The 11482-nt window shown below is 40.9% G+C and overlaps 1 protein-coding gene across 3 annotated transcripts in view; it reads left to right on the forward strand.

Moving 5' to 3' along the window:
• Positions 1-10552, forward strand: part of DSP (desmoplakin) — a 49307-nt gene extending 38755 nt beyond the window's left edge. Inside the window, exons 20-24 of one of the 3 annotated variants that reach the window (XM_019543043.1) lie at positions 37-120; positions 1008-1115; positions 1697-1795; positions 2280-4574; positions 6628-10552. In XM_019543043.1, coding sequence (XP_019398588.1) covers positions 37-120; positions 1008-1115; positions 1697-1795; positions 2280-4574; positions 6628-9804 — 5763 coding nt within the window. In that variant the 3' untranslated portion in view covers positions 9805-10552. The remainder of the gene's footprint in view (positions 1-36; positions 121-1007; positions 1116-1696; positions 1796-2279; positions 4575-6627) is intronic. The other 2 variants (XM_019543051.1, XM_019543057.1) reach the window with 2 other exon arrangements.
• Positions 10553-11482: the final 930 nt, after the last annotated feature.

The raw sequence follows: 11482 nt of genomic DNA on the forward strand, positions 1-11482 counted from the left end.
GCTCGTTTGTTTATTTATTTATTTATTTATTGGCAGAACTTGCATAGTGAAATAACTGGAAAACGGGACAAAGTGGAGGAAGTTCTCAAGCATGCAGATCAGTGCTCAGCTGCAGTCAAGGTACTTTTTATGTTATAACTTTTTGCCAAAATGGCTTTTTGTTACAGGAGCCCTATCCTGCCACGTTTTACAGGCAAAATTCCCATTCCATATTTATTACTGCTGCATGTGTGCAGAAATGACCAAAGTGTAAATCATTTTGGTATACAGAACTTAATGGGAGGAAACTGTGTCCTCTGTTGCTTGCAAATTTAGGCCGAAATCTTCCTTTGAACTCTGTAGCTCCCATTTGCTGCATTTCTGCAGAAGACTTGAACACATGGTTCAGCCAAACCAAATTTTGCCACTTCTTATATAAAAGGATGGAAGTGGACAACAGACATATGGCTCCTGAGTTGCTCAAGGAGGCAGAGCTGGGGGCACAGTATGGATCAGGAAGGAACAGCAGCACAGTTGCCGCTGTTCCCAAAAAGATGCAGAGTTCAGGTTAGCGCATCATCTTTCTATGCAGCTCCTTGTTTCTCCCAGCCACCTCCCATGCTCCTCAGTAACGACTTTGCTATGCCTGGCATTTTTATAAACTGATATTAGATGGAGAGAGAGCGAGCACTATTTCTGAGGAGGTTTCAGGGGAGAGTGCTGCATAGAACAGTTGCCCCAGTGACTCTTTCCATCTTGCCCTGCTACACTTCCTCAGCCAAGAAGAAACACATACCTTTCCCCTCTGTACACCATACATGCACTCTCTTGCTCTCTCTTCTTCTGCCCCCAAGCTGTCTTTGTGACACTTGTACTGGTCTGATTCCCTTTCACTGTGTAAACAGAGCATATAGCTTCTTTCAAGCAGTAAACACTTGTTTACTGTTTAGAAAATCCAGATCATGAATTTTCTCAGTAATAGTTAAAATGTGATTTTTTTGTTTTGTTTTGTTCCTTTCATTTCGCAGGATTATGAACTACAGGTTGCTTCCTATAGCTCAGGATTGGAAACCTTGCTCAATATACCTATCAAAAAGACTATGATTCAGTCTCCCTCAGTGGTCATTCTGCAAGAGGTATCTATTCCTCCCTATACACCTCCCCGCCCCCTTAAAGAACTCTTTTAAAGTCATTTACTTATATGAGATTTTGGGGTGAAGCCATCTTGCTGAATCCCAGTCACTAGCACTGCTGTAGTTACTGCACAAAAAGCATGTGCCTATTTGGGATGAATTCACACCTTAGTTTACTCCATGGTGGCATGTAGGAGTTTTAAATTTCATTGACAGGATATAGGATTTAGGGTCCTAAGTCACTTTTTAAATTGAAGGAGTTGAAAACTTTCAACAACCTGAAATCATTTGTGACTACATAGAAAATCAGTGAATTGAACCTGGGATGACACATCATATCTGTTGTGGGGCAGTAGATCTTGAAAAAGAAGGCACACTTGTCAGAAGGGAGCGTTTTTACTCTCTGAAATCTTTGAGGGTTAATGGGAGTTTTATGAAGGCCTTGAAAAAAGCATGAACTTTGCAGTCTCTCAAGAGATGATTTCTGAAATCTGTTTAAATCCTTTAAACAGCCCAGGATACCAGTCTGCTCTTGGACAGTTTTCAGGCATGGCCTGATAATGATGCTTCTTTTTCTTTTCAAGGCTGCAGAAATTCAGGCTCGCTATATAGAACTTCTTACAAGATCAGGGGATTACTACAAATTCTTAAGTGAAATGTTAAAGAGCATGGAAGATTTGAAGGTAATCTGTTTGTTTTACTATCCATTTTACCATTATATTAGCAAAGTATTAGTGCTTAGAACTTTTCAATTTAGTAAACTGCCGAAAAAGTAAAGTTAAAAAGCACCATTACTTGTATGAATCAGCAATGAATCCTCACAATGTTCCTGTAAGGGTTCTCATCCCTCTTTTTTTATAGATGAGGATGGTAACTTGCAGGGTCAACTTTGATGTGATTTGAAAGGTGGAGCATATTAGACTTTCTTGCATACAGGGAGGGATTATTAGAAGGATACTAGATGAGTATAACCACTCCCATTGGAAAGCAATGGAAGTGCAAGTATGTAAAAATCTGTCCTACTGCAAATAAATCAGGGGGGGAATATAGAAAATGGGGAAAGGAAATCTTAGCAATCTGTTTTATAACTTGTTATTTTTAAGATGTTTTGGATATAATGTTTTACAACAGTTGTCACAATAAATTTCCTCCATATTTATTTTACAGATGAAAAACACCAAAATAGATGTCCTGGAAGAAGAGCTAAGACTTGCTAGAGATGCAAATTGTGATGTTAATAACAAGCATAAATTTCTGGAACAAAATCTGCAGCAGTACCAGTTGGATTGTTCCCAGCTCAAAGCAAAGCTTGTGAGTCTGGAAGAGTTGAAGAGACAAGCTGAGATGGATAGTGGCAATGTTAAGCAAAACCTGGACAAATGCTATTGTCAGATCAAGGATCTCAATGACCGAATCACCCGACTGACTTATGAGATCGAGGATGAGAAAAGGAAAAGGAAATTGCTAGAGGATAGATATGAGCAGCAGAAGAATGACTATGATCAATTACAAAAAGCAAGGCAAAATGAGAAAGACAGCCTTGGTTGGCAAAAGATAGAATCTGAGAAGGTCATAAAGGAGAAGGAGTACGAGATAGAAAGGCTAAGGGTTCTTCTCCAGGACGAGGGCACACGGAAGAGGGAATATGAAAATGAGCTGGCTAAGGTAAGGAACCAGTTTAACGAGGAGCTGAGTAATTTAAAGAACAAGTATGAAACTGAAATTACAATTAAGAAGACCACAATCCAACAGATATCTGCACAGAAAGATGAGGATGCAAAAGGTCTCAGAAGCCAGATGGATAGGCTGGTGAGGGAAAACCGAGACCTGAAAGATGAGATTGTGAGACTCAGTAACAACGTTTTGCAAATCACAGATCAGCGAAGGAAGGCAGAAGAGGAAGCTCTTCAGCAGAAAGCCTGTGGTTCTGAAGTGTCGCAGCAAAAGCAGCAGCTGGAGCTAGAGCTGAAACAAATCATTCAGCTGCGCAATGACGATAACTGCCGGTATAAGCAGGCACTGGAAGAGGCTGCCTCAACCATCCAGGACAAAACAAAAGAGTTAGAAAAACTAAAGATTCAGCTGCAAGAAGAGGCTAAGGGCCGATGGGAACTTGAAAAAGAACTGGCTAAGGTAAGGAACAGTTTTGATGAGGAGATTATTAGTTTAAAGAACAAGTACGAGACAGAAATTAATATCACAAAGACCACGATTCATCAGGTTACTTTACAAAAAGACGAGGACACAAATAAGTATCGAGCACAACTTGACAACGTCTCCAGAGAAAATAGGAATCTGTGTGAAGAAATTAGGAGACTGAAAAATACATTAACTCAAACAACCGAGAACCTTAGAAAAATAGAGGAAAATGCTCACCAGCAGAAAACAGTTGGCTCGGAGCTCTCGCAGAAGAAGCAGCAGTTGGAGATTGAACTAAAGCAGATCATTCAGAGGCACTCTGAAGAGAACCTGCGACACAAGCAATCACTTGATGAGGCTGCAAAAACAATTCAGGACAAAAACAAAGAGATTGACCGACTGAGAAAGTTGTTGGATATGGAGACAAACCAGAAAAAAGAAATGGAGGAGGAAAATAGTCGGTTAAAAAGAGTTCAATTTGATCTGCAGAAAGCTAATGCTACTGCATCAGAGACCATCAACAAACTGCGGGTCCATGAACAGGAACTGACACGACTGAAAATTGACTATGAGAGAATTTCACAAGAGAAGAAAGGAAAGGATCAAGAAAGCATGAAATTCCAAAGCACCATGAAAGACTTGCAGCTCCAGAAACAGAAGCTGGAGGATGAACTCAGCAGGCAGAAAAAAAATGCAATGGATGAGATATCAAAAAGGAAGACATTAGAAGAGGAGTTGGAAAACATGAGACGGTCTCTCAGAGAGCAGTCAGTTAAAATCACCAGCCTCACACAGCAGATAGAGGAAGTATCCATTGTAAGGCAGAGGAAAGAAGATGACCTTAGGCACCAGAGAGAGGCATTAGATGGCCACGTAAGAGAGAAGCAGAGATATGTGGAGGAAATAAGAAAATATACATCAGAGGTTGAAAATTTACGTCATCAGCTGGTCCAAGAACAAGAACAATTGAGACAGGCTCACCTACGATATGAGCACTTGCAGAGAGCTTCTGAAGACAAAAGCAAAAGTCTGAATGAATGCAAAATAGAAATAGAACGACTTCAGTCTCTGACAGAGAATCTTACTAAGGAACACTTGATGCTAGAAGAAGAGCTGCGAAACTTAAGATTGGAATATGATGAACTACGAAGGGCTAGAAGTGAAGTTGATGATGAAAAGAATGCTACTCTTATTGAACTAAGGAATCAACTTCAAACAAGCAACACGCAAACCCTGGAACTTCAGGGGATGATTAATGAGTTACAGAAAGAAAGGGAAAAATTGAGACAGGAAATTGAAAAATTCCAAAAGCAAGCTCTAGAGGTATTAAAAAATATTTGATCACAACTTTACTCTTTCTTGGATAATATAATTAACTTAAATAGACATCAGTGTAAATCACACTCTGTTATTCAAATGCACCGCGATTCAGATTTATTTTTTCTGACCTCTTTTTAAATTTGATGGTAAAATATAAGGCCTTATAGCAGTAGGGGCAATGCAGAAGGACCAGGGGGCTGTAAAACTGTCTTAATTATTTAGCTGAAGATTCCCCTGCTGGTGTGAGGAATTCTCTAGCCCTCCACCAACTCCACAGTTATCTTTGGGGAAGAGCAAGTAACTGGATTGCCACTGTGTGTTCATGCTGGCTAAAGCGAGCCCTAGAGAGTCAGAGAAATCCTGAGGCTATGCTAAATGGCACCAGGAACTGATGAGCTACAAACCCTAGGACTGAGGAGCTGAGAAGTAGCACAGAGCCACCTTTGTCCTCTCTCCTTTGGTAGAATGCATCTCGACTTGCAGCTCAGACCTTCTGAAAATTATGCTGTGAGCCCATATTTCCTGACTTAGGGACATATGTGATTATGCAAAAAAAGAAAAGAAAACCCTACTTTATTCTTCATTTTTCTGCCTTGTTGCTTGCTCAAAGGACAATTTATTGCATACAGTTGAACACTTAGGAAACCTTACCAGTGATAGAGTTGAATCAACATACATTACTTGTAGAGTAGTGCAACAAAGCAAATTTGCATCTGCTCTGCTTTGTTTTCCAGAAAGTAATTCTTCTGTACAGTATGTATGGACATAGTTACTAGTTTTGTGAGTGTGATATAGAGCCAAATTCATAAATTTGGAGTTATAGTAAGACAACTTTACTGTTCTGCTACCCTGTCAACTATTTATACACAAGTCTCACACATGGAATACGTTGGTACCTGTGTAAGGTGTTTCACTATTGATCCAAAGACATAAATTTGGGCCAGGCTCTGAGCCCTCTCTCTGAGAGCTGCTCTGGTTGATCAGGTACTCGTTTACCATTAGTTCCTGTTGACTTTGGAGTCAAAAGTGGCCAGGTGCATCCTAGCCGTATCACCTCTGGCTACAGAAACTGGTATGCTCTAATTGTGCTGCCAGGTGAGCCAAGTAGGCCAAAAAGGCCTTTGACCTTTTGATATTACATTTTATGTGCATCTGAATTTCTAACTATGACGGACATGACAATAATCTACTACTAATAATCTGTAGCTAACTTAATATGCTATGATTCAAAAAGAAAAAAAAATCCATTCGTGACCTTTTTAGCTTCACATTCATAATCTTTAAAAAAAAATATTTTACTGTTGTTTCCCCAGTTTTCCTACCTTTCCCCATCATCTCCAGTCCATTCATTTAGTCTGATTTTAGCTGTCCCCTCCCCCAAGTTTTGTTTGTTTTGTTTTTTGTTTCATTTTGTTTTACTTTTTAAACCCCTAATGTTGATTTTCTTTTTTTTTAACAGAGTATTTGGTGTGTGAGTGTGTGTATACACATGCCACATGGAAACATTAAATGAATTTAAATGTAAAGGAACACAAATATAAATGTTTGGAGTTTAAAATAGCAAAAATGTTAACAGGGAAGGGAAAGACAAGTCTATTGCTTAAATCTGTTTGTGGCTGATTCTCTGATGCTGTAAACAGACCAGGTCAATGGAGATATAGTCCCTTATGCCCCCAAAGTATCCAAGCTGGCATGTGTCTGTACATAGATGATGCAGAAAATATAAAAAATATAGTAAGAAGGTATCTCATTACCAAAAAAACAAGTCTTCACTGAATCTTGAAGATGAGAAATTTAAAATGGGATCCAATATGCCTATTTCATTTTATTAGTGTAAGGCAATAAATTCCAAGTGGCAATAAAACTCTTTTCTGTGAATGTGCAGATATATATTTAAACATGTCCATAATCTTGGATATGACCTAGTAATGTTCAAAAGAATTTTGTTTCAGTGTCAGTATGTGATGAATCAAATTTTTGGAAATGGATTAAAAATACTATAAGCAGACAGTGTAATTGTAATAATTCTCTCCATTTTTCTCTTCTTGAATTTTAGGCATCCAACAGGATTCATGAATCTAAAAATCAGTATAGTCAGATTATGCAAGAAAGAGAGACCCTATTGATAAAAATAAGTGCTTTGGAACAAGATAAGGCAAGGCTGAAGAGATTAGAGGAAGAGCTGAACCGTGCAAAAATTAGCCTGGAATCAGAGTCTCGTTTGAAACAACGGCTGGAAAGTGAGAAACACCAGATCCTGAATGACCTAAACCAGTGGAAGAGTCAGTATTCCCGGACAGAAGAGTCCATTAGAAAGAGTGAGGCTGAGAGAGAAAAGAGTGAGAGGGAGAAGAATGCCCTGAGGTGTGAAATTGAAAGGCTACAAATGGAGATTAAGAGGCTTGAAGAGAGGTACAGGTGCAGACTGGAGGAGACAGCCCAACAAAGCCAGTTGCAGTGGGATGCTGAGCGTCTCCAACTGCAAAGGGAAATAGAAAAACTTCATCAACGCCCATATGGATCCTGCAGGTCTACACAGACAGAAGAGGACTTTGTCATTGACCCTTCTAAATTGTTGTTCAATGGGCTGCGGAAAAAAATTACAGCAGTTCAGTTATACGAATGTCAACTGATAGACAAAACCACTCTGGATAAATTGCTGAAGGGGCAAAGGTCAGTGGAAGAAGTTGCTGCTGACCTCGAGCCCTACCTGAGAGGAGCAGGTGCTATTGCTGGGGTCTCTCTTTCTCCAAAGGAGAAGTACTCTCTGGTGGAGGCTGAACGGAAGGAGCTTCTAATCCCTGAGAACACAGTTCTGCTTCTAGAAGCGCAGGCAGCAACCGGAGGTGTTATTGACCCACACAGGAATGAGCTGTTGACCGTGGACAGTGCCATTGCCAGAGATCTGATTAACTTTGATGACAGAGAACAAATCTATACAGCAGAAAAAGCCATTACGGGGTTTAAAGATCCATTCTCTGGAAAGACTGTGCCAGTGTCTGAAGCCATCAAGAAAAATCTGATTGACAGGGAAACTGGCATTCGCCTGCTTGAAGCCCAGCTGGCTTCAGGAGGCATTGTTGACCCTGTCAACAGTGTTTTCTTGCCAAAAGATGTAGCTTTGTCCCGTGGGTTGATTGACAGAGACCTGTACACAATCCTGACTAGCCCTCGAGGCACAGCAAAGAATTTAATAGACCCCATAACCAAGAAGGCAGTCAATTACACACAGCTAAGGGAAAAATGCAGGATTGAACCCCACACTGGTCTACTGCTCCTTCCTGTGCAGAAGAGAAGCTTGTCATTCCAAGGCATCAGGCGGCCTGTTATGCTAGAGGAATTGGTTGACTGTGGAATAATTCCAGAGCCAACAAAAATAGGCATTGAGCAAGGGACAATAGATCCAGAAATGATTCGTGAAGAAATTAAGGATTTCCTCCGGGGATCCAGCTGTATAGCAGGTATCTACAATGAGGCCACTAAGGAGAAACTTAGCATTTATCAGGCCATGAAAATAGGATTGGTTAGACCAGGTACAGCCCTTGAACTTCTAGAAGCCCAGGCAGCAACTGGTTTCATAGTGGATCCTGTCAGCAACATGAGGCTAACAGTTGAGGAAGCTTACAAAAGAGGTCTTGTTGGCATTGAATTCAAAGAAAAGCTTCTGTCTGCTGAACGAGCCGTCACTGGTTACAAAGACCCGGAAACAGGAAATATCATCTCCTTGTTCCAGGCGATGAACAAGGAGCTTATTGAGAGAGGTCATGGCATTCGTTTGCTGGAAGCCCAGATTGCCACTGGTGGAATCATTGACCCCAAAGAGAGCCACCGTCTTCCTGTAGACATGGCTTACAAGCGTGGTTATTTCAATGAAGAGCTCAGTCAGATTCTCTCTGATCCAAGTGATGATACTAAAGGGTTTTTCGATCCCAACACAGAAGAAAACCTAACCTACCTGCAACTGACAAAAAGATGCATGATAGACAAAGAAACAGGGCTCTGTCTTCTGCCCTTGAAAGAAAAGAAAAAGGTGGTGCAGACTTCACAGAAGAACACGCTTAGGAAGCGGAGGGTTGTCATTGTAGACCCGGAAACAAACCGTGAGATGACAGTGCAAGAGGCATACAAGAAAGGTCTTATAGATTATGATACCTATATGGAACTTGCTGAACAGGAATGCGAGTGGGAAGAAATAACTATAACAGGATCGGATGGTAGCACAAGAGTTGTCCTTGTTGACAGGAAAACTGGAAACCAGTATGACATTCAAGATGCTATTGATAAAGGTTTGGTTGACAAGAAATTTCTTGAACAGTACCGTGCTGGAAGTTTAAGCCTTACACAGTTTGCAGATATGATTTCCTGTCGGAACAGCGGTGATGACGTATTCCGACATGAGTCCATCAGTAAGTCTCCCACCGTGATGAGCGTCAGAAGTTCTTCGCTGATAAGGAACGGTTCACTTTCAGAGGTCCCAGAGGAATGTAGTCCCATTGCGGCCATATTTGACACTGAAAATCTGGAGAAAATCTCCATTTCAGAAGCTATGCAACGGGGCATTGTTGATAGCATTACAGGACAGCGGTTGCTCGAAGCCCAGGCCTGCACTGGTGGCATTGTATGCCCTGTCACAGGTCAAAGGCTTTCACTTCAGGAGGCAGTTACTCAGCGCATCATTGATCAAGATATGGCCACACGGCTTAAGCCAGCTCAAAAAGCCTTCTTAGGGTTTGAAGGTCTAAATAACAAGAGAATGTCAGCAGCAGAGGCAGTTAAGGAAAAATGGCTGCCTTACGAGGCTGGTCAGCGCTTCCTTGAATTCCAGTACCTTACTGGTGGCCTTATTGACCCTGAAGTGCGTGGAAGAATAAGAACTGAGGAAGCCATCAAGAACGGATTGATTGATGGTCGCACTTCTCAGAAGTTGCAAGACATCAGCAACTACCCCAAAATTCTGACCTGCCCTAAGACCAAGCTGAAAATATCCTATAGAGATGCAATGAAACGGTCAATGGTGGAAGACATCACTGGGCTCAGACTGTTGGAAGCTGCTTCTGTTTCATCCAAAGGTATATCCAGCCCTTATAATGTCTCCTCTGCACCTGGCTCTCGCTCAGGTTCTCGTTCAGGCTCACGCAGTGGATCCAGGAGAGGAAGCTTTGATGCAGCCACAAGTTCTTCATATTCTTACTCCTGTTCAACCTTCAGCAGCAGCTCTCTTGGGCGTTCGTAAAAAGTCAGCAAGGGTATCTCCCTTAATTTCATTGTATACCTTTTTACTCTCAAATAACCAACAGAAACTGGTTTGTGGTCATATTATTTGCTTGGGTGCAATGACCTACTTGGAAAAGTCACATCCACCCTCTAAAAAGAAAACATGTAAAGACTTTTCTAGGTCTTCTTAACTTCTCTTTTTAAAGCTGTAATATGTTTGGAGTGCAGGCTTGTGCAACAAACATTACAGGAGAGCAAATGCAACAGTTACGAGTTTGGGGTCTTTTAAAAAAAAAGTGTTTGAATGTTTAATTACTCTCTTCCTGTATATTGAATATGCTACAGTTTGCTTCTCCCATTAACCAAAATTGTCCCCAAAATCGTAACCTGATAATCAAGATTTGAATGTTCTTTAGTAGTTCACTGCTTCCCCAGCTAGCTTTTTTTTTTTACTTTATTATTTTAAAAAAAAGGGAGAAAAATATTGTGGAGGAAAAAAAAAATCCTTATCAACATGTCTTCTGCACTGCAATATGAAAAGCCATATCCTTTTCAAGAGCTATTGTACTTAACTATAGCTGATTGACTATTTGCTCAGTTACAATATAGTGCATATTTGGGGATGTTATAAACATGTGCTCTTCTTTCACCGTGACCTAAGTATTTTTTCTGTTAATTTTGCTTGTTTGTTTTCAGTGTAACATCAACAGACCTGGCTGCATCAAATTTAGCTATTCTAGGCAATAAACTTTTGAACTTTTAAAGTCTCTGAGGCTTGATTTTGAAACTTTTGAATGAGTGCACTTTGGAAGGAAAACTTAGAGAAAGACACTTTATTTGTCAAAACAAAAAGAAAACTATGATAGAAGCACATGACATTGTCAGTGCAGACCAGAAACATTTTGTCCCCATGATGCTGGTCCTATTCTATGTATGAACACAAACCTAATCCCGCATTGCCCAAAAAGAACATGGAATCTGAACTCTGACACTGTCCCCACCAGAAGCAGAAGGCCATGTTTCACATGTAAAGAACTGAAGGGTGAGAAGAAGAATATTTCTTCCCCTGGTGATCCAGCTAGCGCTGTTTGCAACTTCAAGCAAGAAACTCTGGATGAGATGCTCCCCTGTCTTAGGGTAGTCATTGCCCATTTCCAACAAAGTACAGGTGCCAATATCCATCATAGAAAGCTGCTTCTAAAACTGCAAAACTACCTTAATAGCTCCTGTAGTGCTGGCTCTATTGGGCCTGTTGCCAGCCATTACACCTAGGTACAGACATTCAAAAACCCCGAGGTGGAATTGGTCTAAGTTACGTGGTTTTCTGTAAGTGGCTTAGTGTAGATGAGTAGCGAACAAAACAGACATTTGCCCTTTGGTGGGGCATGGGCAAATCTTAGCCCAGGTTCTGCCATTTTTAAACCAGTCTGTGCGCTGAACTGCTGTTCGGTTATGGATTCCGATCACTTACTTTGGTAAAGTGTAGTGTTTGTACCTGGCCTACAAGTTAATCTCCTCCAGGTTTTTTCAACCTCTGTGCTGGCCCACTGTACCAGAGCAGAGCAATTCCAAATTCCAGATGTACAGACATAATCTAAAGCCCCCTTAGTTGCACTGAATTGTCAGCCAGGGCAGAGGGTTGGTCCTTAAGGTTCATGACTTGGAGTGGAGCCAGAAGTATCAAGTCTGTACATGCT

The sequence above is a fragment of the Crocodylus porosus genome, unplaced genomic scaffold (assembly GCF_001723895.1).
Source record: "Crocodylus porosus isolate Cpor-Errol unplaced genomic scaffold, CroPor_comp1, whole genome shotgun sequence".
In the NCBI taxonomy this organism is placed as follows: domain Eukaryota; kingdom Metazoa; phylum Chordata; order Crocodylia; family Crocodylidae; genus Crocodylus; species Crocodylus porosus.